Raw genomic sequence first — 27,974 nt, 5'->3', positions numbered from 1 at the left:
TGCCTGGTTATTAGGAGCGCACAGCGGCTTTGCTACTGGTATCTTCGATGCTAAAAGCAACTCATCTGGCAAGCCTGTTGTGCAGCAGGTGTGCAACAAGTGGGAATTTGTAGCAATCGCAGGAAATAATGCCAGCTGCCCCGCAGGGCCACGTCCCAGCCTCAGTGGCACGGGGGCAGCCGCTGCTGGGCAGTGCCCTGGCATCACCCCATGCCCTAAGTGCCTTGTAGGGTCCCCCCCAGGGCCAGGGTCGCTGGCAGTGGGGGCTGCAGGACACGGCTGTCGCCTTCAGGGAGAGCCAGAGGGACTTCGGCTTCCAGCCCGAGTCTTCCAGCAATCAGGAAAAAAGCAAAAAAACGCTGCTGTGCACGATGGTGCTGCACACAGCAGGGAAGGATGAGCTCTGGTGGTGCAGGCGCTGCAGCCAGCCCCCCAGGCACGGCACGGCTCCGGAGCGGGCAGAAATCCCTGCGTACACCAGCAAAGTCTTCCCTGCAGAAAGACGGGACCTGCCCGGGCGTGCCGAGCATGGGCTGCCCGGGCAGCTGACAGAGCACTTCAGAGAGCCCACTGTCTTTCTTCACTCTTTATTGTGTAAAAATAAAGTCAACAATTCATGTAATCTCAGCAATAAAATGGAAAAAGCATGAGTATCAGTAGAAACAGTGCATTTTCAGAACTGCTGATGCGGACTGGATGCGTAGTATATCGTAACCCATTCAAAATCCAAAGGAGACAATAGCAAGTAATAGGAAATTTTACAGCTTTGGTTAGCAAAATAATGACAAATTGAGATACACTTACTCTCTCCCCTACTATACACTATGTACACTGCGTTGGTATCACACCCTTTTTTGGCAAATCAGACGCAAGCGGGACCGGAGCTTCAACCTTTTCGGCGGTCTTGTTCTTCTCAGCAGGTTGTGCTTGTCGCTTTGCTGACGGGAACAGGTTCTTAAGAGGAACTCAAATTAACTCGAGATGGTTTTTAAAAAGAGCACAGTTAAAAGACGCTGCCCTGAGCCACAGTTTGTACCAAGGGGAACTCGATCTGGTGTGCGTGTCGCTGCGCGTGCCGCTCGTCCCGCGCCAGCCCTGTGCTCCTCACCAGCATCAGCCTCGGCCCCGCGGGGCCCGTCCACGTCGCGCGTCGCCGATTTGCCGTCGCTGGAGGTGGTCGGGGCGGCTCTGGAGCCCTGTGTGAATTCTCGGCCTCAGCCTCCACTGCCCCGGGGGGGCTCAGTGGGGGGGGGCTGCGGGGTGATTTCTGCGATCTGTAGTACAAACCAGGAGTTTAGAAAAGGAAACCATACAAAATGCATTTATTTCAAAATACGCTTCTTTATCTCTTTTTTTTTTTTTCCTGCAGAATCTCAAAGTACTTTTTCTCAGGGAGCACTGCTTAATTCTATATTCTTTTTTCTTCATAAAAATACCTTTTTTTTATTATTGGTAATAAACTTCCTTTTACAGTAAGAGAAACAATATATTGTATTATCAAAAGCAGAAAGGCTTCAGACTTCTCAGTGGTAGCTAAACTTCCCGGGGATGGTAAAGGCTATTTTTTTTTCCACCAGCTACGGTGCGGAGGAGGCCTTGGGGGCTGCAGGCAGCGGCCGGGAGGACGTACCTGAGTGAGGCAGGTCGGGGAGCGAGGGGGCTGGGGGGGGCCCCGCTCCTGCCCCGCAGCCCAGGGCTATGGCTGTGGTGCTGGGGAAGCGGTGCCAGCCGGGGGGGGCACAGGTTCTACCCCTCCCGGGGCAGGAAGGAGAATGGGCGGGGGGGTCCTCGCCACCTCAGAGCCCTGGGTGCTGCCGAGCCCCAGCTCCAGGGGTGGCGAGGGGCCCCGGGGGGGGAGCACGAGCAGGTTGGGGGGGCTGCAGTCCTCCACCGGCTCCGGAGCGCTGCCCCCCCCCCCCCGGGGGGCTGCAGGGAGAGGTGCCCCGCTCCGCCGCAGCCTTTAAGGCGATGATGCCCAGGGCTGGAGCGGGGCCGGGCGAAGCGGGGAGATGGACCGGGGGGGGAGAGGGGAGCAGGACGGGGCGCAGCCGCGCCAGGCCAAGGCACGCAGGCGTTGAAGGACGTTGGCAAGACAGAAACCAGACGGTCGTGGGGCTCCGGGGGCGGGCAGCCCCGTGGCTTCGTTCTCAGTTGTTTTTGCGCAAAAAAAAAAAAAAAAAAAAGGAAAAAAAAGGAGGAAAACAAAAATAAAAGAACCCAATGAGGAGGCTTCTCTCGCTTGTCCGTGGCCCTAGTTGAGCTGGCGACAGGCCTCGAAAGTCCACTTGGTGGCCCCGCCGTAGATGTCGATGTTGGCCTCGGCCCAGGCGATGACGTTTCCCGAGAGAGCCTTGCTGCTGCAGGTGGCCAGGCCGTACACCTCGCCGGGGCTCAGCTTACGGTCCCACACGTTGAAGTGGGCCAGCTCCCCCACGAAGGCCTGCGTGGCGTCGAACCCACCGCCCAGCGTGTCCTGCGGGGGTGGCGGCTGTCAGGGCTGAGGCTGGGGGGGGGGGGGGGGGGGCACCCGGCAGGGCTCAGAGCCCTGCGCCCACCCCTCCGCCGGCCCTTACCTGCTCCTGGCCCAGCACCAGGACGCCCTGGGGCTTGATGGGGTGGTAGGGTGCCAGGTTCTCGCCGCTGCCTGTCTGCGTGCCGTCCTGGTAGGCCTCCCACACGCCGTCCCGCGTGGTCCAGGTGACGCAGATGTGGTGCCACTTGCCGTCGTTGATGACAAAGGGCAGCTTGGCCACCTAGGGGTGGGGGTCAGGGTGCTGGCGGTCCCCCCTCCCCGCAATGCCTGCCCCTCCCCCCCCCCCCAGCGAGTCCCCCCGTGCCATCCCCCCCCCCCCCCCCCCCCGGTGCCATACCTTGTCATTGATGAGGATCTCCATGGGGTTGTTGCCCCACTCGATGAGCACCAGCTCGTTGGCCTGCCCGGGCACGGCGTAGGAGAAGGGGGTGCCCATGCCGGGGGAGGCGCTGGACTTGATCCACATGCAGACGCTGAAGGCGTACATCTCGGGCAGGCTCTTCTTCACCTTGGCGTACATGTAGTTGGTGCGCAGCGGGAAGGTGAGCTGGAACCTGTCCGGCGGCCGGTTGTCCTTCTGGCCTGCGGGGCGGAGGCGCGCTGGGACCCCCCGCCACCCGCCGATGGGGGGGGGGGTTCTGCCCCCCTCCCCACCCCGTTATGCAACGGGCCTTGAGACGGCAGCGAGGAGCAAATCCCTCCGGCGTGGCTCCGCTCGGGCCCTAATCCCCGGCACGGCAGCGCCCGCAGCACCCCCGGCTCCTGCTGCCGGGCACCGGGCGGGCACCGGGCGGGCACCGGGGGCGTCCCGCGGGCAGCGGCCGGGGGCTCGGGGCGGAGGAGCGGCCGGTACCTTTCTCCAGGTCGCTGATGCGTTGGTGCAGCGACGTGAGGGTGCTCTCGATCTTGCCCCGCTCCTCGGACTCGTTCTTGGGGTTGAACTTGCCTTCCTCCAGGCTGTTCACCCGGGACAGGACCTGCTTCTCCAGGTCGTCGATTTTGTTCTGCAGTATGTCCTTCAGGTTGGTGGTCTGGCCGGAGGAGTTCATCCTGCTGAACTGCTGCAAGGAGCGAACAGGGGAGCGGGGCCGTTACCGCCGCACTTACCGCCCGGCTCCGCGCCCCGGGGGCCGCCGGCGGGATGGGCCGGGCCGGGCCGGGCCGCGTACCTCCAGGTTCTCCAGGCGGGTCTTGAGGGACTGCAGGGTCTGCCCCAGCTGGCTCAGGGTCTCCGCGGCCGGCGCCCGGGACAGGTCCCCCATGGTGTTCTTGGCGAAGCCGGGCTGCCTCCTGCCGGCCCCGCCGCCCTTGGGCTCGCCGGGCAGCGCGTCCGGCACGCTCTGGCTCTCGCACCTGCCCAGCTTGGCCGTCAGCTCGCGGATCGTCTCCTTCTGGTTCATGATGGTCTCCTTCTGCTGCAGCACCGTCTCCCGCAGCTGCAGCACCGTGCTCTTCAGCTCCTCGGCCGAGCCGGCGCCCTGCGCGGTGGCGGCGCACACGTCCCCGTCCAGCGGCACCGAGGTGCAGACGAAGCGGGTCTGCCCGAAGCTCTGCGCGCGGCCGCGCGGCGCCAGCAGCAGCAGCAGCAGCGGGAGCCCGGCGGGCAGCGCCGCGGCCATGGCGGGGCCGGGTGCGGGGCTGGTGCGGGGCCGGCTCCGCCGCTCTCCGCCGGGCCCACTGCGGCACGCGGCCGCTCTTATAGCGCCCGGGCGGGGCCGCGCGCCCTGACGTCACGGCGCGTGGAATCCCGGCCGCGCGGCGGGTGGGCGGGGGCCGGGGGGGAGGGGGGGGCGTCCCGCGGGGGTGGGCGTGAGCGAGTGTGAGGGTGCGAGTGTGAGCGGGAGCGGGAGCGTGCGGGGGCGCGAGCTGAGCGGGGGCGCGCCGCGGGGCAGCACGGAGGGGCTGCAGCGGGCACCTGCGGGGGTGCGGGGGGCGCCCGGGCCGCGGCTGCGTGTCCGTGGGCGCCCGCCCGTGCTCCGGGGGTGCCCGGCTGCCGCCCGGGGGTGCCCGGCTGCCGCCCGGGGGTGCCCGGCTGCCGCCCGTCCCCGCGAGCAGCGCGGCCGGGGCCGGGGCTGCCGGGAGCGGCGCTTCCCCGGGCTGCCGCCGGGGGGGCCCCGCGGGCTCGCCGGCTCCGTGGCGAGGCGGCGCGGGGGGGGCGCGGACCTCGGGGCCGCCGTGGGGAGCGGCACGGTCCCGGCCCCGCTGCTCGCGGCTCGCCGAAGCGGCCCCTCGCCGCCCTGTCCTCCCCCCCCCCCCCCCCCGGTGCCGGGCAGGCCCCCGCTGGGGGCTCGGGGGGCAGAAGGGCGCCGGGCGAGGTCGGGGCACCGCGACCCCCCCCCCCCCCCTCCCCGCGGTCCTGGGAAGGAGGCGCAGCGAGGTGCTGGAGCCGCGGCGCTGCTGTGGGCGAGGGAAGGCGATCGCTTCTCTTCGTTTTAAGCAAGAAAAAAAAACCTCCCCAGGTGCCGTTTGGATCCGGCCTTCCAGCGGCCAGCAGGACCGCCGCCTTCCTCACCTCCCGCGCCCGGTCCTCGTCGGCGCGAGGTTCGCCCCCGCGGTTGTGCCCCGGAGCCTTCCCGTGGCCGGGAGCGCTGAGCGCTGCGGGCCCCCCCGGCCCCAGCCCCAGCCCCGGCCCCAGCCCCGGCCCCAGCCCCGGCCCCAGCCCCGGCCCCAGGGCCTCTCCCACCCGCTGGTTTTAGCCGTGCCTCCGCTCTGTGGTGTTGCAGGTGCTGGGGAGCACCCGACCTGCTGGGGCGGCGAGCTGCTGCTGCTGCACCGCCGGTGAATTTGGACCTCCCAGCCCAGTTCACCGCCTGCCCCAGCGCCCCTGCACTGCAGCAGCCCGCGGGGCCGGAGTATTTACATAACGCCAAGTTCTCCTGCGAAATGTGAAGCAATTAATTTATTAGCGAGGTGGGTCAGTAAAACACAAGGTCTGTCTTTCCGGCCGTGGAGCTGCAGAAGAGCCCCTTCGTGGCCCTTTCCCCTCTTCTCTCCGCCCTGGAGCGCAGACCCGAGGAGCGCTCCGCAGGAGCTGGCGCACACGGGCACCGTTTGCAGCCCAGTGACTCAGTTTGGTGCCTTTTCTGTTGCAAACGTTTACCTAGCCCCGAGAGTTTTATGACACACCACCGTGGCACAAAGCGCTTCCGTCGCTTCCTTCTCGCAGGCTTTCTCAGCTGCCCTGGGGAGGCGAGTTCCTCATCCAGCAGAACTCTGCAGGTTACAGCTAAAGCAGCATTTCATGGCCAAACCCAGAGGCTTGAGGCTGTTGGGCACAGCGGAAAGCGTATGGCAAAGCTGTCAAATCCCCCCCTCTGCCTCGGCTGGGCACGGCCACTGATGTGCAGAACTGGGCGCAGCACCGGGACAAAGTGGCCACGAAGCCTGGGAAGGTGGCAGCGGTTCTGCAGTGCCTGCGCTGGGCTCCTGGGGCGCTTTCATTGTCCTCTTCCGTCAAAACCGTCCCAATGCTTACGTGGTTACGTGGGCTGTGGGCTCACAGAGCCTCGTTGTCCTTCCTGTGGCTTCTGCTCCTGGCCTGGTCCTGCCCCTGCTCAACAGTTCAGGGCCGAAAAGCCCTGGAGGAGCTCACCTCCGGTGCCGTGTGCTTTGTTTCAGGACCTGCTGGGGAAAAGTCTGCATTTCCCCCCGGGTTCTTCACTTCTGGCTTTATTGCAGTGGTTACTTTTCCTCTTCTTTGCTCTCTGCGCCATACAGCATTTGGCTGCAACAAGACTGGGGCAGAGGCGAGTGAAGGAGGGGGACAGGCAGGGGAGGTTTTCTGGGCCGCTCTCCCTTTCTGTGCTGTTTTTTTCTTTTTCTTTTTTTTTTTTTTTCCCTTGGAATAGGGGATGCTGTGGAAAAGGCTGAAAAGACTGCAGGTCTAATTCTTCTGCCACAGGCAGGAATGCAAACTAAAAATAATGTTACTGCAGGCAATGCGATTACACCAGTGTAAAACTGGTCTTAGAGGCAGCTGAATTGGTACCCACTGCTGTTAACATCTGCATGGTATTGACAAAGCTGTTCATGTCACTGAACCAATTTAACTGGGAATCTTTTGTCATCCACAGTACATTATGCTGAGATGAGACCAAGGTGACAGGTGCAGTAAAATAAACACTCCGATACTATGGTGATGGAGGCCGTATAAATACCTAGATAGGAAAAAACAACAAAGCTGCACTACAATAGATAAGCAAAATAACCCCCGTGTCTCCTAATGTGAGGAAAGAACGAGAAAATATGATCAAGATTTCAGCTTTTCCAGAATCACTGAATCATGCAGTAGGATCTGTTATTGCTTTTGCAGATTTAGGAGCTGTATGGGTATAATGGAATAATGGAGCCCCTATTATTTTTAACTCTTTTCTCGCCTCTTCCAAAGCGTTCTCTGTAGCTAGCTGATTTATTGCTCTGTAGATGAAAAGAGCTGAGCGCAGCTATCACGGACCCTTGGAGATGATTTAGTTCTGAACAGGAGCCAGCAGGCGCATTTGTATTCATGATGGACGTGTGTAATTTTGGGTGGCCCAAGGTGCTGCCCCTGGGGACCAGAAGCCCTGACTCTCCGGTGCCCTTGGCCAGCTGTCCAGTGCAGAGGTGCAGTACGTAAATATTCAGTCTGTCCAAAGCTAACCTTTGTGTAAGCACAGCAGAGCTACAAATGCGTAAAGGACATTTTAAAGTGGACAAATCTCTTTAATCCCAGGAGCCAGAGCCCTGGGGAGCAGGGAGTGGAAGCTTTCTCTCCTGTTTTGAAGCCTGCTGTACACAAACCATTCTCCTGTGGGGAACGCTGATTCTGCAGCTAAGTCTCCTCTGTGCAGTGGGAGCAATATGATCCATTATGGGATGGAGACAGCTTTGCAATGGGAAACAGTAATGGGTAGACTTCACCGAGCGAGAAACCCAGCTCCTCCTGTTTGTGCCTGCAGCTGCTGGGCAGCCGAGCCGCTGGCTGTGCCTCTGAGGCCCCCGGGGCCACCCCCTGCAGCCCCACTCCTGGCTGCACCCCCAGCCCCAGCGTGCTTAGGGCAGGACACAGCAGTGGAGTGAGGCTGTTTTTTAATATCAGGGCTTGTTTTTTTTTGGGGGCACAGCAAGGACAGGACCTCTGATCACACGACAGCACCGTTGTCCGCGTGGGTGCCGCGGGAGCAGGGTGCTTCCCAAAGCCCTTTGCCTTGTGCAGCCAGACGGGACGCCTGAAATGAGCACACACCTCTGAGCTGCTCCGTGGTTAAGTCTGGAGAATATATGCAAAATTTTTCCTTTTTTTAATGCCTTCAAAAATTTACAGATCTCATTAGAACAGCCTGAGCATGGTGTGTAGCTAGTGCAAACGCACTGTTTGTAAGGTAGAGTATTCCCTCCTGTAGCAGACAAACACTTTGGACTGGAGTTCTGAAATTTGCTGCATTTTGCTGCAGTCTTTCTTTGCAGATCTCTCCCTCTCTGTTTCTCTCCCTCTCTCACTCACACATTCGATCTCTCTCCTTTTTTCCTTCCCTTTCTTTTGTTCTTCCCATCTCAAAAGTCAGTTTCCTTCTAAATTGCCTGACATTTACAGCCAGTGAGAATGAAAAGTGTGTTCTCCATACTGGTATGTCTCAGTGATGCTATAGGGACGTAGGTCCTTTCATTGCAAATAATTAATTTAGCTATATATTGCATAACATCCTAAAAAGCTTTCTAGGGCAATCTCATGCTAGCTGGATGCACAGCTCCTATCAATATTACATTACATTTGGGTACAACAGTTATGAAGTTTCATTAAAAATTTAATTTGTGGTTTAAAACTGCAGCATTCCCTTAAAAGTGTAGCAGAGAAATCATTTTGGCTGCTTGAGGACTGATCTTGCATTAGCCAAAATTGCAGGGAGAGCTGCAGAAGGGGCTCGGATTCCGGGTGATGCTCCCTGCGCAGGACGCGATGGGCTGGAAGAGGAGCAGTGCTCACACTTGGCGTCTGCCAATACCGGGCTCCTGCTGGGCTCCTGCCAGCTGCGAGAGGCTTCTTTGGAGAGCAGAACTGAGCATTAACCTGTGCCTCTGGTTAGCAGCCACAAATGAGACAAAAAGGGGCCAGGTTCCCAGGTTCTCTGCTCTCACTGCACCCCATTTACCGATCCAGGGTCTGGTTTGTGCGGGAAGAAGGCGGTAACGCCCGAGGAGCACAGTCAGAAATGCGTGCTGTGCCCCAGGGCTCTAGGACAGGAGCTGGTCTGTGTCTTGTGCAGGCTGCCGGGGAATTAGCTGTGAGCCCAGGAGTCCCTAAGGAGAGGATGCTGATGCCTTTGTAGAGATCAGAGACAGCCTTCTCCACCGCCTTACGCTGGCGCAAATTAAAAATCTCTTTACCGTCAGCGGAGCTGTCCTGCAGCAGGAACTGGGGGACGGGAGGAGGACCAGGGCCCAGCATCATGTTTTGTTAATGAAGTTTTGTTGTGACTCTTCAGCAGCAGATTTGAATGGAGGCAGGTTTAAAACATCCCACATCCGCCTCTCAGTTTCGGAATTGATTTGTACAGTAATTTCCAGCCCTATCCGCACATACGCACACGCGTCAGAAGAGCCACCAGCTTTTCCTCCAAGACCATCCCTCAAGTCATTTCTGGCTTTCTGGGATTTACCTGCTGCAGGTGGCAGCGGGTGATGGACGCGGCTCCTTGGCTGCACGTGGAGCTCCCGGCCCCGGCGGGCTCTGGCCCTGCTGCTGCCGCCTGGGGGGCGCGGGGCTGCCGGCAGGGACAAACCGTGACTCCGTTTCTCATAAGAAACCACACTCGTGATTTTTTCTCTGTCCAAAAAAGGAGGAGAAATTCCTAACCATCATGGGGTGTTTCAGAAGCCAGCACAGTCCTGGTGTTTGCTTGAGGTCTCTGCAAAAGATCGCTTCCCCCCACTACAGAGAGGATAATAATGGGGGGTGGGTTCCTAAATCCCTTAAGCTGCTTTGATAGCTTCAATATTTAGCTGTAATCCTGCTACTGCCTCCGTCCAGAAACAGCCCCATGTCCCCGTGGCTCCGGGGCTTCGTCCCACCTTGCAGCGCTCCATTTTCACAGGAGAAAAGGCGGGGCAGGATGCGAGGAAAACATCAAAAGCCAGAGACACTGTTGTGCCCCAGTTTTTTCTGTGATTATTTATTATTTTTCTCAGTCTCCTGCTCTTTTTCTCCCACGCCTTCTGCTTTATTATGTTAATGTGTGTGGAGGCTGGGCATGCCTCCATGTGCGCCTTCGGGAGGGATTTGAAGGGCGGATGGACAGACAGCAGGATGGCTTTGGAGGGGCTTCCAAGTGCACGGGATGCAGAGGGGCAGCCTGTCGGAGTCGTGCGGGTCTGTGTGCAGGCACAGGTACACACCAGCCCTGGAGCAGGGAGCTCTGCCCAGGCGCCTGCTCGTGCCCCGGGAGAAGCTGGGCACTCCCTTGGTGGTGGGCGAGGGAACTGGCTGCGGGTGCCAAAGTCAATTTGTGTTGGTCGGTGATGGTTCGGTTAAAACACAGCAAGGTTTTAAAGGCAGCAGAGATAAAAATGCTCTAATGCAATAGGAATTCATCGCGTTTGCCCGCTGCGAGGCATGAGCCTTACCTAAAATGTAGCTTTTAGTGGGGAGAGGAGCTCTCATGACATTGAAGATTCTCTGCTGGCAAGGATGCCATTAGGGCTGGGTACGTTATTGATTCCTCTTCCAAGATTTAAGCAGCAGGTAGTAAGTGTAACTGGAATGACACAGAAGCTGCTTCCAGGCAGTAAGTGGAGCTGGAGACGTTTTGGCCGGTAAGCAGAGCTGGCGCTTCTTGAGCTGAAGGTGCAGCGAGTGGCAGGGGCCCAGTGAAGGCTACAGCCAGCACTGGGATAGGCAGCAGAAACAGGATCTTTTGGAGGTGAAAGACTTGCAAAACTCTGGGCTCCAGGACACCTGGAGGGGTGCGCATGTCTTTTAGCATCTGTTACAGTACTTTGCACTTTGCTTCTAGAGCTGAATGCCATCCGAACTTGGGAACATCAGCAATGCCCGGCTTTGGCTTGTGCGTAGTAATAATGTTGTCAGTATGTGGTCTGTGGGTCTGGTTGCCTCGCTTCTTAGGGCTTTTCTGCATGAGAAATCTAAAATAAGTTAAACTGTGAACCCAGAATACGCTAGCTGTGCTGCACTGCTTCCAAGGACAGAAACTCTTGGCATGGTCTCTGGAAGAGGAGTAAGCTTCTCGTGCTTGCCACATCCTGACTGTTCAATCAGCAGTTTAATGGGAAGTCATTAGTGTACTATAAATTCACACATGAGATTTATGTACTGCTTATTTTACCATGTTGAAAAGCCTTTACTTTCCTGCTGTATGGATGTTCCCCAGTGTAAATGAGAAGTTCGTGTATATATTCATCTTGTTTCCATTAATTATAATAAGTCTGGTCACATTATTTCTCTGAAACCTGCTGGAATTTCAGCAGCTAGCATATCAGCCATGAAGCCCACCAGGACTTAGAAAATAAATGCTGATCATCGTGTCACTCTGTATCAGGAATCTGAGTCTGAAATATCCTAGGCATAAGGAAAAGTTCTCAGATGGTTTATTTCACGGGAATGGTAAAAAGAGGACTAGAGAAGCATGCTGCTTCCATGGACAGTTACATTTCTTGGGTGTAGGAAGAGATTTTTGGATTTCCCCATTTAAAAGGACATTAGTGGTAAACATTGCATGGGGCAGCCCAGGCTGTATGTTCCATTCAGGGTTTGTTTTGGTTGCATCCAAGTCTCTTGGTTGTTGCCTCTTCTTCGCTCAACATAAAACCAGACCTTCGTGGTTCTGATTCTGAAGCAATCTCTGCATCATTGTGCTGGGCATTTCCAAAGGCTGCTCCATGAAAGAGCTCTCCAATTCCCATGTTCAAGAAGACGGTACAAGAATTTCTCAGCAACGTCCAGTAAAATGCTGAGTTACTCCTTATTAGCCGGCTCAGTTCTGGTTCAGGAGAACGTGGAGCCCAGCCTGCCCTCTGTGGGAAGGTGTGCTTGCTGAAAGGTACACTGGAAAATGGGACGTCTGCTCTGAATGCTTTTGACAGGCTCAGAAGGGTCCAGCAGAATTCACTGGCTTCTATTTCTAGTGTATTGGCTTTGTTTTGTCGCTGAGTCAGAGCTGATATGGATCTATACCGGCTACAGAGTGTTTAAGGAAAGATTTCTGCTCTTAAGAACGAGAAAACCAGTGACTGTCTGCTGAGGTTACATCTATCATGTGTTTTTAAACACACATAGCCTGATAACCTAGCAAATTATACAGATTGTGAAGAGACAAAGAAAGATAATGATAACAAATGAGCTTACATTTATATAACGCCTTTCATTGAGATGGATAGTGAAGTGCTTTGAGAACTCTATTAACGGATTCTACAAACTATCTAATCTATCGTATCCCCAAACGTATTGAGTGCAGCTTCACTCAGGCTTTATGAGAAAAACATCTCCATTAAGCAACCAATTTTTGTCCGTCTTTGGAGTGGTCATTTAAGTCTCCACAGTGCAAGCAGGAATGCAGAAATCTTTACATTTGTCAGTGAACTGAAGCCACCTTTGGGGTGAAATGCAGCTATTGCTTCACAGTCCAAATTACTTCTAACGTCTTCACTACCTTGTATCCAAGGATGTCAAATACACTCATTAACTAAACTCTACAGCTGCTAATTCATCAGGAAACTTGCCCTTTTGTAGCTTAGTGGTGGCAAAGAGAAAAGACAGAACTCCCAAATTTTCTGCTATGGTCGCTGCATCACCTCTTCTCTCTCCCCTTTTCCTTGGTGAAAAATTTCCCCTGATGGCAAACCATTTCTTCCACTAAAAGGGCAAGGAGAGACTTTTGACCTACTATTTATTCTGGCCTTTTCAAGGGAAGAGAAAAATCCCATCACACTCCTAATGGGGCACCCCTGACTAAGACACAGTTTACGCCCATTTTCTGTCTCCCATAATCTCAAGGCCACCTGAGTGTCTTCACACCAGCACATTGCTGCAGCATCAGGGGTGGGGGCCTTGGGAACGACCAGCAGGTGAAGTGCTGCGGCCACCACCCCCAGCCCTCCCCAGGTCCCCTCTGTGTCTCCTCCAACAGGCTGCTGCCTCCCGGGTGTCAGCCCTGGGATGTTCAGAGGCTGATGAGAGCGGATTTCCAGAAGGAAATCTGTCCTCACAGTGCTGAAAGGGTTCCTGTGCTGCAGGAACCGAGTCCGTGCAGAGCGGGGCTGCGTGGCCGCGTGTGTGGATCTGGATTTGCTCGCTGAGAGCAGCATGAGACGGTGAGACTCAGTTTGCCTCTGCTCTTTAGTGGTGGTTTCCTCTGCTCCTGGTTGGATTCGTCTTCTGCCCTCGGTTTTCTCCCCCCATTTCTTGTCTTGGCAGGGGAAAGCTTCAGGTTTGCTGTTCTCCTGAGACACCACCATGAGTCCTGGGTTGTAGGTAAGCTGCTTGCAAAGCAGGCCTTGCAGCAACAGTGGTGACAGGAGGGTATTTTGTACTACAGGGCCTTTGGCAGGAAGGCAGGAGGGTACTTTGCGACACCAAATCTGGCAGGTTTGATACCACAGCTTGTTCTCAACAGCACCGGGACATTTCTCTGCCTGTGTGTATGTGTATCCAGAGAAGCAAGTGAGGAAGAGCATGCCCGTGGTGGGAATATACCCCCCGGTTCTCTTCCTTGCAGGGGGAGGTCACTGGGATTCTGTTACAAGATGAAGAGTCAATCTTATGAATCATTTTTTTGATGTGTATCATTTTTTTGTGATTTGGCACATAACAACAACCACCCCCTTTTCACCTGCCTCCTGATCCCGTCCTCCCCAGGCTCCAATTTCCGCTCCCAGCCTCAAGTCTCCGACTCACATTTACTGCAAGGAGGGAAGCGGGGAAGTCTATGTGCTGCACATGCATAAATAATAGAAATGAAATCATGCTTAGTTAAAAATAGATATTCTTCCTAATAAATATTTTACCTACTGTCTCCAGGATATAAAGCTTCCCTGACTAAAGTGTTAAAACAAACCTTGTTGTTAGCCCCTAAATGCTTAAAACAGCCCTGGCTATGGCTGTACAAATAACACTTGGCTGAGAGTCCATGCGTGGGGAAGGGATGTCTTCTCACGCATAAGGACACAGACATACACTTACTCTTGGAGCCTTAAAATGGATAGACCTTTAGCTCAGGGCACAGACCTTTGAATCTGACTTTGACTCATTTGGTGACCTGTGAATGTGACTAATGAAAATTAAAGATAAAATCTCTCTTGATATTTATGAATAGTTCTTCTTTACGTATCTTTCTTTCTTCCCACCCAAGAGTGGAATTAGAAGTAGCTGGCTGAATAGGGCAAAACAATGGACGCTGACAGGGACCAAGATAGGAGGATTTTTCAGTAAAAAGAGTGGCAGGTGGAAGAATTTGTCAAAGTGTGTTTCCGGAAGATAATCCTGCATTTTGGTCTTTAGGACTTCAGTTAATGTGCCTTACTTGATGTGACATTTCTATTCCCTAGATTCCCTAGGAACAAGGGTTTTACTATGCTGCCCTAATCAAGAACAGATTTGCTAAACAAGGGCTCAGTTTTGTAAAAGATAAAACTGGGGCTGAAGCACACAGCCATCTGAAATGCAGCGAGACCCCAGCGTGAAGCACAGCAAGCGAGGTTTTGCCTGTGAGCAGGAGCGTGTGCGTGTTTTAGGGGGGGTGCAAACCCAGCGAAGCAATAAGTAAGTGCCACAAAGAATTCAAAGGGAAAAACTCAGCCTGCGGGCAGGCAGATGTTTGACTGTGGGACTCCCAGTTGTATTTTCACAGCACTGAAACATAATTGGCATTCCAGACTGAGTATAGCCATGTTTTCCTTCATTAAGCAGGCAGAGACCCAGTCAATACAGCCAACCAAGCTCAGGACACAGCTCGCTTCACCTGGCGCTTGTGCTGATGAATTGCACTGCCAGGCTCTATCGACTGGCTCGACTGGACCTCGGTCTGCTCTCGCAGAGGCCTCGATGCCTTGCTCTGACACAGACACCCACCTGGCCACCCCCCGAAATCACGCGGCGCGCAGCGGTCAAGCAAATGCAGTGTAGATGAAATCCCAGCGAGCTGGCTGTTTGATCGCCAGGCGGGCTGTATGCTTGGTGCGAGTTACCGGGGCCATGCTGCCTCCAGGGGAGGAGCGGGGTGTTCCAGGGATCCGCCTGGGGCTGGCAGCTGCCTGGGTAACATCCACGGCTGGCTTGGCTGTGTGGCTGGGCGCTGCGCAGCAGATTTTCGGACCGAAGCTGAGCACGCCTCAAGCATGTCAGAGGATGGGACTTGAATTAAGAAAGGTCTGGACAAACTGGAGACACCCAGAAAGATTTTGTTTCGCTTCATTACGGAAAAATGCAATGTTCCTCACTCAGTGTGTGGTAACACTAATGAATGGTGCAGAAGAGAGAAGAGGTTACAGTACCTCCAGGACAATGGTGACAAGGAATCAGTGGATTACTGAGGATCACCCGCTGAATATGAGTCAACAATGCTATCCTGATTCAAAAAGAGCTACTACTCTACTGGGATGTGTAAGTAGGCAGGCAGTAAAACACATAATCGTCCCCTGCCCACGAGGCTGTGCCCAGAACGCTGCGAGAAGTCTGGGAACAGCTCAGGAAAGCTGTGAAACGACTGGGGACTGAGAGTCCAGAGAGGAGCAGCAGGGTGAGAGGTCTAGACATGGGATCCGAAAACAAAGACTAAAAGAATCGTTTAGTCTGGAGAAGAAGTAACTGAGATGACTTGAAAACAGCTTTCATATACATAAGAGAGGGTGAAAGAGGATAAATTGTTCTCTCTGTCTACTAAAGGTAGGAACGAAGCACCTGCTTTAATTTTAAGATGGAAAATTGCTGCTGAGCACATAGCTGGAGAAGGTAAGCAGACTCGATCACTGGAGGTCTTAAGAGCCTGTGATACTGTAGAAGTATGAACTAAACATTAAAAATAAATAAGTCAGGACATTAAGAAAGACCACACATAGCCCAGCAGGATAAGCACGTACGTAGCCTAGATTATGTACTCTAGTGGCATGGGGCATGCCATGGTCTATCGAAGTTGAGAAATATTTTGTCTGAGTAAAAGCTGCAGAATTTTCTCCAGAATGAGGGAAACCAGGACCTGACACTGGACTATGGAGTGAAATGAAAGAAGCCTAGGGAAAGGCATCACTTCTAATAACTATTTTTTATGGAGATATAAATGGAAGATTATTTATGTCTCCCTCTGGTCCTTGCCCTATGGAGACTGAAATAAGGTGAGTAGCTTTGATTAAAGCATATAGCTGCGAATGATCAAAGAGAGCCCATGACCACCGTCCTGAAGATTTGCATTATCAAAGAGCAGATGCCACCAGGGCCAACTGCTTGGCAGTGCTATATTTGAATAAATCAACTCATTCTGATTTCCATCAAAACTTGAAAAATTAGGAATTCAAATGGAGACTGATCCCTGCTGACCTGCAGCATGTGTCCTTTAAAAAAAAGAAAAAAAAGGATATTTGTGAGGCTTATTCAGAGATCTGATAAAGTGCAGATACATTTTTTCATTTGATATTTACGGGCTCTGGTCAGTTCGCAAATTTCTAGTTGCGGCTTTGCTAAAACTGAATGTTATGCCCTTTTCATCGTGCCTTAAAAAAAATAACATGTATTTAGCATGGAGATTATGTCATCCCATCCCCATCTCAGAAACTGTCAGCCCCAGTGATAAAATCCAAATCCTTGTGGTAGCAAAGGCTCCATCCTGCCTGAATTACTGCACAAAGCCTGGAGGACTATTTGTTGTGAAAACTGCGAGGAGAGCTGTGATGTGCAGTTGTTCCCGAAATGGGAACGTGGCCGGGCTGCAGAGGCCACGGGGCCTGCCCTGGTCATACAGCCTGAGGCTGGATTGATCCTGCGTGTGCCTGCACCCATGGGCACCCCTGTAAACAAGGCTGGATTTATTCTTGTGTGGAAGGTTGTATACAGCTTCACCTGGCATGGTGTGGACATAAAGGCATAAAGGGCTGCTAAGCCAGCACGCTGTGCTTCTTTATCGCGCAGGTATAAAGAACTGGTGACATGCAGGGCCTTCCTATCAGCCTGTTATTCTAAGGCAAGAAGATCTTGTCATCTATCAATTTAATCTTTTTTTTTTCTTTTCTTTTTTTCCTTTTTTTTCTCAGAATCAGCCTGAGGGCTTCCTCTGCAAGGAAATGGGGAATCCTGATGGTTGTGACATGCATCACATGCTGCTTTCAGCATGGAGAAACTGGCAGCATGAGGAATCCTGGCCAGCAATGACAAGAAAGGATGTGATTAGGGAGGGCAGAGTGGATCTGCAAGCGGAGCAGCAAGGTGGAGAGGCACAGCTCAGGCCTGAGGTGTGCCTGGAAGCTGCACAGGAGCGCTGCGGGTCAGAGCAGCCACAGACAGGGATCGCACAGCCTGAGCTCACCCCCTGGTCCTTGTCCCCCTGGCCCAGCCATCGCTGCAGCTCTGCTCTCCAGCATCCTCCTCCTGCCACCTTCCCTGTCCCTGTTCGAGTGGAACAGAGCAGAGGTGCAGGTGTGGGTGGGATGGCAGAAGGGGAGCACTGGGAACCTTGGGAGCAGGGCAGGGGTTTGGAGGAGTCCCTGAAATAAAGGGGAAGGATGTGTCTGTGCAGGAATGGGGGTACAGACACGGCTCTTCTGGCACAGGCTATGGACTTCGCCCAGGGCACTGTGAGAACACACGGCCCATATCTTAACAAGCCGCTGCTTTAAAGCTTTGTCTGTGTGAAGAGCGGCACATCTGTGCTCGCTGCCCTCTGCCAGCTGTGTCCTTCAGAGGTATTTGTGGCTTCCAGTGCTGCCGAGCAGCACGTTCCGGCGGGGCAGGCGCCGGCCCCGGCACACGCTCCCTAATGCTGTCGGGAGCCGGGATTAGCGACCGGCACTGCCCGTGCGAGGACCCATCTGTGCCGTGCAGCTGCTGGCAGCGCTGCAGGTAGCGTGCTGGGACTGCTGCTCCCATTTTGTGCGGCTGCTGTCGGCGTTAGGAATTCACTCAAGGTGAGCAGAACCACGGCCACAAGCGCTTTGCATAAAGCACCCGTAAAACGATGAACCAGCTCAGCCAGCCAAGCAAATGAGAAAAGCAAACGTTGCCTTCACGGAGCAGCCTCTTCCCATCTGGAGAAAGGTCTTTGGAGTACGCATTATCGCATGGATGTACACACACTGACAATGTTAATGATTAATACGATTCTATAAATCAAATTATACGTGCATTCTTTGATCTATGCTTTGAAATACTTTTTTTTTTTCGCCTTTAAAACACTATGTATAGCTGTGAATGTGTATGTATAGATATGAATGCAGTTGGACTTGACTACTGCTAAGAGCAAACACTCAGAGGACCTTCAGGAGGAGCGCTGTTTGATCTTAATTAACCTCCGGTTTATTTGATAGCGAGGAGGGCAGTTTCTGTTCCTCGGATGTAGGGGAAGCAGCCCCAGCTCCGTGGGACCCCGTTTCACCCTTCCCCAGCTCTTCCCCCAGCGCCTCCGGGCCGCTCTCGCCTCGGCCCCGCGGCTGAGCACACCTTGAGCGATGTCCCCTCAGGGACGGAGCGGGCGAGCCGGGGCCCCCCCCCCGGGTGCATGGCCGCCGTCCCGGGGCAGCCCGGCGGGCTCTGAGCCTCCGCCGCCCGGTGTCTGGGTGTGCGTAGGGGGGGGGGCTCCCCTCAGCCACCCCCGGGCGGCTCCCGGGGCTCGCCGCGGGCCGGGCCCCGCCGTAACCATGGCGACCGCGGGCGGCCCGGCGCGGCCCGGCGTGTCCCACGCGGCGGCCCGTAGCGCGGTGCATCGTGGGCCGAGGCAAGATGGCCGCCTCCTGGCCGCGGTGCTGAGCCGAGGCGGGTGCCGGTGCCGCGGGACGCGTCGCCCCTTCGCCCCCTCCGCCCCCCCCCCCCCCCCCCCCCGCCGCGCCGCCCGCTCCGCCGATCCGCCCGCGGCCGCCGGTGTGCGAGAGGCGCGGGGCCGCCATGGGCCGGGCGCGGCTCCCGCCGCAGCGAACGCGGGGCCCGCGGGGCTAGAGGCGGCGAGGGGAGGCCCGGGCCGGGCCCCGCCGCTGCTCGGCCCGCCGAGGGGCCGGGAGGCGCCGCCGACCCCCGCGTCCTGACGGGGCGGCTGCCCGCGGGGCGGAGGCGCGGAGCCGCCGGGCGTGAGGCGCCGCTCGCCCCGGGCGCGTCCTTGGCGCGGAGCGGGGCCGCCCGCCGCCCTTGCCCGTCCTCGGCCCCCGGGGCCGCCGGACACTTGTTGGCCGCCGCCGCCGCCCCGATGGAGTCCGAGATGCTGCAGTCGCCTCTGCTGGGGCTGGGGGAGGAGGATGAGTCCGACCTGACGGACTGGAACCTGCCCCTGGCCTTTATGAAGAAGAGGCACTGCGAGAAGATCGAAGGCTCCAAGTCCTTGGCGCAGAGCTGGAGGATGAAGGACCGGGTGAGGCTGAGGGGCAGGAGGCGGTGGGGGGGAAGGAGTCGGTGCTCTGAGGGCTGCTGCGCTTCCATCCGCGGGCTGTGTTCAGAGGAAGGACCCACGTGAGATCTGGTAGCCTAACGTGCCCGCAGCCTGCGTGCTCCTCATGTGCATGAGGGAAGCAGACGGGTCCCAAATGTGGGGTTTGAAGATCCTCGAAGGTCCCTTCCAACTCGGGGTATTGTATGGAAAATGCTAATTCCAAGTTCACCGTAATATACTCTTTGAATAGCTCCCTCATTTAAGCTCTTTAAATGGAATTGGTACTTGGTGTTCTTTAGTGCAGACAATAAAATTAATGAGGTCTTAAGCAGCGCTCTGGATCAGCAGGTAACGATGCCAGCACAAGGCACAGGAAATGCCATTACAGGTGGCTGGTGGTGAAGGTGCACGGAAGCTTTGTGGTTTCGAAGTTCGCCACCAGCGTGTTATGTGGAATATAAAATTAAGGTGTTCTTTGAGTGTGTGACTCAGTCTGAGAGGAAACTGAGATTATATGATTTTGGAGGCAGAAAATAATTATTGGATGAAGCACTTAGTGTGTGCTGTAGCAAGGCGATGTTTGTGTCTTGGCTTAGTTAGCCTAAGCTAAAATAAATATACAAGTAAACACCTAAGAAACATTGTGGATAATCGGCTCCATGCCTTCCAGTCTTGGAATTGGCTTTCAGTTGTTACCGGATTCCCGAGGTCTCAGAGTGATGTCCGTGTATCTGTGTGCATCATTTTTTTTGTGTGACCAAATTCCTGTTACGTTTATGATCCCGTTTGTAACGCTGTGACCTAAACTTGGGAACTGCTGGTGAAACTCCTTCCACTAAGTTCTTTCCAAAGGTACCATGAGCAGGGATGGGGGGGCTGTGTGTTAATCTAAACGTTCCCGGGGGTGTTCACCCCAATGGTTATTGTGCTCAGAAGCGCTGGGGAAGGCTCGAGCAGAGCCAGAATTGTCTGAGTAGAGTCATGTAGTAAGGATCTGACTTGGCAGATCGTTAATGGACTGAATTGAGTTTTCTGGTTTAGGATCCAATTTAAATGAGCCGTAGAACGCAGTGTCTTGTGGTGTGCCGTCTTTAAAGGGTTTTGGCAAAAAAGTGATTTCTCTACTAGACTGTGGAGGTGTGATGAGCTCGCTTGTCTATTTTAGTGATCCCTCCGCCTTCCCATGAAGCTTCCTATTTGCTTACTTGATGATCTGCAAGCTGTCTTTTTCTAAATTGGGAGCGACTTTGCCTTGATGATCAATAGGTTACAGCATAAACGTGAGTACAGGGCTAGTAGTAATCAGCTGCCTTCTCTCTATTGTAGCGCGTTTCACGTGCCTGTTACGGTAGAAGGGAATCATTTTAATGAAGAGAGCGGTGGCTACAGCAGTCGTCATGGCCCAGAGCTCAGCAAAATCAGGCCCTGAGTGAATTCATTCTCAAAGACACTGAGTTTTATTTTTGTAAATGAAGAAAATGGAATGAACTGAAGTCTTCACATTTGCTTCTTTCTGTTTTCACTGTTAGCTCGAAACAAGTAACTTTAGAGCAAGATGAGTCGTGCTGATCATGTTGTGCGTTTGGACAGCTTTATTAGGTATTGTTTGGTCAAACGTGCCATTATGTATAATTACTTTTTGCTTAAGAACAAGATTTTTTTCCGCCCTCCTGATTTCACTTAACTTGAGTTGTGCTCTCTTGCTTTATAAATAATTCCTCTCGTTTTGTTGTTTTAGCTGACTTCAGAAACTCTCCTCTTTCGTTTTCTCTTTCTCTAGAGCACTGTTCCTCACCGATCCAAATTTTGTGTTGCAGCCGTGCTTGTTTTGGTCAGCATTCAAGGCCTCTGACACCTTTCTGTAGCCACTAATCAAATTAAAAACGTGTAGTTATTCCCCTTCAGTCGCCATCTGACTGCTGGTTTGTCGTGCTCCCCAACTGACTTCAGCTTCCTTTACTTGCCTGCTGCTACCTTACTCCAGAAGCCACGCCTGATTGCCCCAGGTGGGCGTTCTTCTCTTCCAGGTGCTATCGGAAGATTTTCTTGAGGGCTGGAGGGGGTGTAACTCTCATCTCTCGGTATGATTTGAGAGTGTGGAAAGCATTTACTTAGTTCAAATTCAATAAACTTGCTTGTCACAGCATAGGCTGAGCCTATATCTAAACTAAGAAATCCTTAAAGGTCTACCAACCAAAATCTATGTTTGCTAGAGATGCAGATAAGTCTGTGGCATTTTTTCCCTGTGAATCATGGAAAAAACACAGGCTGGGGCTGGTTTTGCCCTTGTACATCATCCTGAGCACTCCTTGCTAAGGAGTGACCCTAACTTCACTATAGCTGTAGGAAATGATTCCACTAAGGTTTGGGAATGGGATGACTTTTGGAATGACTTTTTTTTTTTTTCCATTGCTCTAAAAACCCCAGAGTTTATAGGAAATTGAAGATTCTTTAGAAAGCAGGAATCTAACAAGAGGGAAAAATCAAATAAGAAAAGTAACCAGCAGTAAATCTAGGTAAAGTATCTGAACATTCACTTGCCCCCTTTCATCTGGAGGGACTGCTCTGAAGACATTTAATCTTTCGTCTCCTGCTTCGCTGGACTACATATGCCATCAAAGTGACTCTGCTTTGATCTATTATTTATTTAAAGTATATTTTTAACACAGGAGGTTTGGAATTATGCTTTGTATATTGAATTAAATCTCCCAGTCTCAGTAGCAGTCAAGTCATGAAACTTGATTTAAATAAAAAGGTTTCAAAGATACCAGGTTTTACTGACAAGTTGCTACTAAATTCAGAATATTTAAATGAAGCTATGCCATACTTACATTGATTTCTAAAATAAGTGGAGAGCAAGAAAGGTAGTTATAATAGTTTTACTGTAGCATTTTTTTCTTGCTGCCTCGTAACTTGCTGGGCGAGAATTAAATCCTCTTTTTATGAGAAGAGGAATGCACAATTAGGTTTCTATGGAAATGTAGATTAAAACAGCGCCGCATACAAATGCGCTTAGTTCAGAGAAGCAGAGCTTACCTGCCTGCATGGTACAAGTTTCATACAGTAAAGGAAGTTAACAAAGGTGGTAACACTGGAAGCTTGCGCACGTTATTTCAGCTTCAGGCGGTTGTTTCGGACTCCCCAACCACACCTGCGCTGGAAACAGCTTGGCCGCTGGGGCTGCAGCGGCGCTGCCCCCTGGTCTCCCCCCTTTCATCCAGGGCCAGGTCAGCGGGTGGCTGTGAGCCGAGGGAACCTCATCGGGCGCGAGGTCATGTTTTGGTGGCAGCCTTTGCTTCAGTTCTGCTTATTGCAGCCGAAGTGTTTGTCTTCTGTTTGCTTACGCACGTTCACAGACTGTCAGCTGTGTTCGTGTTTAAGAAACTCATGGCCTGGGAATCAGTCTGGGGTCTAAACCAAACGACGTGTGCTTTCTGCTCTTCCCCCGCTGTGCGGAGGAGCTCCTGGTACGGCTGGCAGGGAGCACTTTGCTCCTTTGCTGTGGAGTGGCCCCGGGAGCCGGGGGTGTTGTGACTCCGTCCCCCTCCCAGGCTGCGGCTGGGATCCGTGCTAGCTCGATAGCTACTCAGAGGGGCAGCAGCTGCCCTGCGAGGTGTGCGAATTGAGTGCCAGTGCAGGGCACCTGCTGGTTTACAAATGTCTTTCGAAATAAAAACCAAAACAAAGCAACTCAGCTTCTCCCACCGCCGAACCCCCTGCTGTAAGTAATGAGCGCCGTCATCCAGGTTACGGGTTTGTATCTTCTCTTACCCAGAGCAGGATTCGTTGCGAATTAAGATCGTTGGGTATTGATTGAATCGAGTTGGGAAGCTCGCGCTCTATCTGTCTACAGACGCTTTTAAGTCTAAGCAGAGAGGACTTGAACAGCTCTGAAGAGTTCTGCAGACTTCTTGCAAGATGATACGTAACTTTTTGTGATGGTTGAACATAGAGTAAATGTGTAATGGGGGGTACATTTGTCAAATTAAGCTTTAAAGTGCTTTTTTTTTTTCTTTTTTTTTAACAGACCGAAGCCAACATTTGAACTCTTATTTCAGTTTAAATTAATGCTGGTAGAGAGATGTCTATGTGGTGCAGGTAATCATTCACTCGTATCAGTTACACTTGTGTTCCTGGTAAGCTTAGATTAAAACCTGGAGATGTTCTGCTACATCCCAACTTCAAATTCAAATGTTTTTTCCTCTGTAATTTAAGATACAAAGTTTTTAGAGATGCTCACTGGCACAAGGCTTTATTAGCGAAGGTAACTTGTGGGATGTGAATGACTACAGAATAAAAATATACTTCACTGTATGTTTCTTCAGTCATCTGGATTTAATCAATCTACTCTTTCCCTAGAGTATTCCAAGACCAGGGACTCTAAGGAATTTTCTCCTGTCCCTTAGGAATTGGGAAGCAAGTCAGTTCTTGCTGTATGCATTGGCTTAAGTCCATCTTTAACAATGAGAATAGGCAGTGCATATTAATCACCACAAGGCTCTGGTTTTGGTATTTCTACCTTTACCAGCTACGTGGAGAAGAAAATTTTTTAAAATCTAAAAATTTAATGGCTTAGTACACAGAAATGTCCAGGAGTCTTACTCCCTTAAATAGCTCCGTGAGAGTGCTTCATTGTAATTACGTTTGCAATATGAGTAATAAGTGACAGAAATGCACTGTAACGTGTTGGGAAGGAGCTGACAACGTTATCAGTAGCAGAGATAATTTTAGAGTTGGGAGAGACGACTTCATCATCGAGTGGAACGATGGAAAACAGCAATCTGTGTTCTCCATTCAGAAAAGTGCAAGGAGGGGATTCGTGTTGTTTGTAACGTGCTTAGTTTTGTTTTTTGCCAGGGAGACCAGGACAGTTGCGGAGACGTGTTGCTGCTTACTGAGCGTATGGTGCCTGGAGAGGAGTTAAGCGATTGCTGCTGCTAACATCACCGTGTACGTGGGGGGGGCTGATCCCCGCCCGTCTGTAGAAATCTGAAAGGCCTGTGAATGGAAGGCAAGGGGGAAATACCCGCCTTGAGATCCGTCTGTAAGTGCTGGGCTATCATTGCAAATGGCACGCTTTAATTACAAATATTTAGCGCGCTGCAAGGCTTTTCCTCCAGCTTTCCGAGCGTGGCAGTGTTACCAAGGATGGGCAGACCCCTCGTGCCGCGGGAGGTGACCGGGTGGCAGCGGGCTGCTTCGCACGAGGCTCTCGTGGAGAAAGCTGTGGAACACCTGTTCTGCTGACAACTCCCGCTTCTGTGCTGCGGCTCTGTGCACGCTGCGGTAGTTCAGAGGCGGAGGGTTACGTGAACCTTTTGGAAACGCTTTGTTAAGGCTTTTCTGGTTCTTACGCTTCTCTCTGCCTTTGCGCAGGTGGAGAAATCCAAGGACAGCAGCCTTCCTTGGAGAGTCACTTTGTTTTTCTCCGTGGGTCTCTCTTTTCTGGAGAGTTTTGGGGGTGTTCTCGTTTCTTCTCTGCTACCTTGTTGTAATTGGCTTGCTGCTGAGCTGATCTTCTACTCGTGAATGTTTGTGAAGGTGACTGTTAGCACAGTAAGGCCGTTGATAACCGAGGGAGATTATTGATCGTTCCTTGCGTCTCAGTTTTGAGACAGACTTGTCTAGAAAGGAGAACGAGGGGTTCTTTAGCCAAAACATGTTCAGTAGCGTTATCCTGATCATCTTAGGTAGCTGGGCTCTTCAGAAAGCCGCTGTGCGCTATCAGTCCTCAGGTTTTCTGCCGTATTTTGATGCTTTGCTACCACGGTGAATCAGCCAACTTCATAGCTTTTAATCGTAAGAGCAGTTCTGCCACGCGCGGTCACCCCCAGTCCCTGGGGGCACCTCGGGGAGCTGGGGGCGCTGGGCCGTGGCGCCGACTGATGGCGTTCCCCTGCCGGGTGCTGTTCTCAGAGCAGGTGAAGAGCCCGTGTGTTTGTACATCCTGGGTGTCGGCTGACAGGGACAATTAATCTCTGGGCGTAATAAGTGCGTATAAAGTAGGCAGTGAAGCCGGCAGCGGAGGCCTGCTTTGTGGAGCTGTGCTGGCAGCACTGGCTGCTCTTCAGCGCCGAGCAGCAGGTGCAGTCGCTGGCTAAACCAACGTGCTGGGCAGCGCAAAGCTCGGAAGAGATTTCGTAGTATTGGTGTGGGAGACAGGGGCTAGAAAAGGAAAACAAACACGGAGGAGGAGTTGAACTAGGAATCTAGTACGTGCTGTCACAGCAAGCACCAACCGTTTGGACTACAGATGGTGGAGGCTGCCTGCAGAGGTATTGCATTATTAACGTTACCTTGAAGTTTTTCTTTGCCTTCTGCTACTTTTGTCACCGTGGAGAAGCACGCTGATGTTTTTTCATAACAGCGTATTTCTCATAAACTTTATATAAAAGCTTCCTTGCAGTGGAAGGCTCTTGGTGAAGATGTGTCACCATGTAAACGTTGCAAATGAGCCGGAGGGGTTGCGGTAGGACTGGTGCCCCTCTTGTGTCTTGGTAGCTGGCCTGCTGAAGGGAAGGCCCGTTAAAAAAAGAGAAGGGTAGGGATCAATTCCCGGTCCTCGCTGAGTGGCACCGAGTCACAGCCTGGTGGGCCAGGTGCCCGCGCGGCAGGCAGCGCATCCAGCGGGGCTCTGCGCTCCTGCGCCCGCTCGCCGTGCGTGAGCGGGACGTGTCCCCTCCGAGCCCCTGCCCTCAGCATCCCTCGCGGTCACGCACTTGTGCGCGGCTGGGTGAGGAGGGTCAAGGCTTCGTCTGCCTCTCCCAAACAGTTAATATTTCGGAGCTACCCATGAACCACCTCGCTGGCCTTGCCTTTTGGTTGAGAGGTTTATACCGAATGAGTATAAACATACATTTAAAAAAAAAAAAAAAAGCCCAAGGAAGGTTTTTAAGAAGGGGATGAATTTACTGCACAAGCAGGCAGAACAGAGTCTGCTGGCCACTGGGGATTCCAAAATCACATGTGCATGAGGGTTCCCTACTCTGGAAATCAGTCCTGGTGTTTGTGTTTGATGTTGGTATGTTCACCCTCGGTTTGTAAAATAACCTAGCAGCATAAATTTTACAGTTAATGCTGATTTATGTCTTTATTAACTCACTGATTTAAAAAAAAAATGGCATAAAACCACGTGAGATTGCAACTAAGTGTTCATCAATGTAATATTCAAACCGATTTTTTTTTGTTGATTTGAAACTTGCAGTGTAGAAATGAAACAGAAGTTCAGAAATGTCCATTCTGAAATGCTAGGCAAGGATCTCACTCCAGAGTGCAAAGTTTATTGTAAATTGACTGACCTCTTCTTAGTATTACTGAACTAGAAGATAAAACAGTTAGATGCCTCGTTTCTTAGTTGTTAGCCCTGTTTTTACTTAATCTGTAACAAATCTTTAGCAACAGATGGTTCAGTCTGGACTGGGATTCCTTTCAGGTGTGCTACAGCAGAGTAGGTTGGGCTCTCCGCGATGATAAAACGTAAGGTTTTTGACCAAAACCATTCTTAGGAGGATCATGTAAAAATTACACTCATTTGGGTTTTAGAAAACTACACATCATGTTGGTCTCTCACCTGCAAATCTGTTTTCTCAAAATGAATTAAAAATTTAAAAACCAAACCAAACAAACAAGCAAGAAATCTCTGATCTTTAGTGTAATATAGGCATTTCTATGTCAAACATTACCCCCCTTTCTGTGGGATCTGAGATTTGAATTCAATGCCCATACTTCCCAGGAAGAACTTTTTTGCCGAGTAGATTTTGCCATTTATGTATTGCAGGTTCTGCCCCAGAATTGCTGAATAATTTTAATCAAATGCAGTACAAAGTTGTAAATGGTATCCATTTTTTAAAGTCTTTTTTGATCTTGAGCCTTTGCTGAGAAAGTATGTGTGATATTGTTTTCCCTAGAAGCGTGCCAAACATTCTTATGCTTCATTTTAAACAATTCTTTTGAAATTTCACTGATTTTTTTTTTCCCTGGTGAATTTATTCTGAAATGTAGAAAAGAAAATTTCCACTGTCATTGTAATGACAGATGGAAGGTCCTAGTACTTCTCGTATCAGGAAGCTTTAAATATGCTACGAAGTTTCTGGTGGTATGTTCCAAAACTGTTAGGAAATGTGAAAAGCGTTTTCAGTTTCTTGGGCTCAGTCTCTCTTTTGATTTGTAATGATTCAGTGTCATGGATGGTGAACGGGAGCTAGGGGGGAGTGTAAGAGGGCTGTAACTCCTGCGAAGATGTGCTCTTTATTAGTAGGACGAGTAGTCGTGAAGCATAATTCTTTATGCCTTTGTGGGGAGGTAGGCAGAGGGGAAATAACCCCATTTGTCTTTGGGATCGGTTAGGCTGTTACTTCCCATTACTGGTTAGCTGTCTGTTCCCAAGGAGAAATGCTTATTTAAAACACCGAACTTGGGAATAGAAAATAAATACGGGCGTGTTCAGCAGAAGTCACAGGTCAGACGTTACTGGTAAAATACTGAAAAATAAGTATGAGGCCATAAAAGAGAAACAGTTGGCTGGCAGGCCACGTTCTCTCGAAAGAATGATTTGCCTGCTTCCCCCCTGACAAGTTGCTGTGTCCTGCAGCGCTCGGTGGCTCCTCCGGGCTTTCAGCGCCTGCCGGCCGCCCGGGAGTCCTGGGAGCCGCGTTGGCGCTCAGGAGCACCCCGCAGCACCGTGTGCTTCCTGAGCCTGGCTGGGTTCGTAATGGCTGTAAGTGCACAGAAGAGGTGTCCTCGTGTGCGGGTTAACGCTCCGTCAGTGCACGTCGCTCTGTAATGCTCGGGTGTTTTGTGCTTCTGGTGGGTTTTTGTTCTGCCCCCCCCGGGTCGCGCTGCTGAGCGCTACCGCTCTGCACAAGCGTGTGGAGCTGGACCACAACGCCTCTGTG

The 27,974-nt window shown here is 52.5% G+C and overlaps 2 protein-coding genes across 3 annotated transcripts in view; one reads left to right on the top strand and one right to left on the bottom strand.

Annotated features, from left to right (window-relative positions):
* Positions 1-2,014: 2,014 nt before the first annotated feature.
* On the bottom strand, positions 2,015-4,152 carry NPTX1 (neuronal pentraxin 1). The gene is made up of 5 exons (XM_035568684.2): positions 3,703-4,152; positions 3,387-3,594; positions 2,871-3,115; positions 2,574-2,753; positions 2,015-2,473 (listed from the first exon to the last, which is right to left on the bottom strand). The coding sequence occupies exons 1-5, from the start codon at positions 4,150-4,152 to the stop codon at positions 2,252-2,254; spliced, it is 1,305 nt and encodes a 434-aa protein (XP_035424577.1). The 3' UTR covers positions 2,015-2,251.
* Positions 4,153-18,900: 14,748 nt separating this feature from the next.
* The window catches only part of RPTOR (regulatory associated protein of MTOR complex 1), a 147,732-nt gene continuing 138,658 nt past the window's right edge, over positions 18,901-27,974 (top strand). For both annotated transcript variants that reach the window (XM_035568718.2, XM_035568717.1), the window contains exon 1: positions 18,901-19,062. In XM_035568718.2, coding sequence (XP_035424611.1) covers positions 18,901-19,062 — 162 coding nt within the window. The remainder of the gene's footprint in view (positions 19,063-27,974) is intronic.

The sequence above is a fragment of the Cygnus atratus genome, chromosome 18, assembly GCF_013377495.2.
Source record: "Cygnus atratus isolate AKBS03 ecotype Queensland, Australia chromosome 18, CAtr_DNAZoo_HiC_assembly, whole genome shotgun sequence".
Classification (NCBI taxonomy): domain Eukaryota; kingdom Metazoa; phylum Chordata; class Aves; order Anseriformes; family Anatidae; genus Cygnus; species Cygnus atratus.
Note: the sequence above shows the minus strand (reverse complement) of the source record. Positions and strands in the feature narration are given on the sequence as shown.

What these genes read in the sequence shown, in the direction of transcription:
- NPTX1 (XM_035568684.2), bottom strand. Translation starts at nt 4,152, where the DNA reads ATGGCCGCGGCGCTGCCCGCCGGGCTCCCGCTGCTGCTGCTGCTGCTG. An exon ending in CATCAGCGACCTGGAGAAAG is followed by an intron (nt 3,116 to 3,386) that starts GTACCGGCCGCT and finishes TCCGCCCCGCAG; the next exon opens with GCCAGAAGGACAACCGGCCG. An exon ending in TGGTGCTGGGCCAGGAGCAG is followed by an intron (nt 2,474 to 2,573) that starts GTAAGGGCCGGC and finishes CCACCCCCGCAG; the next exon opens with GACACGCTGGGCGGTGGGTT.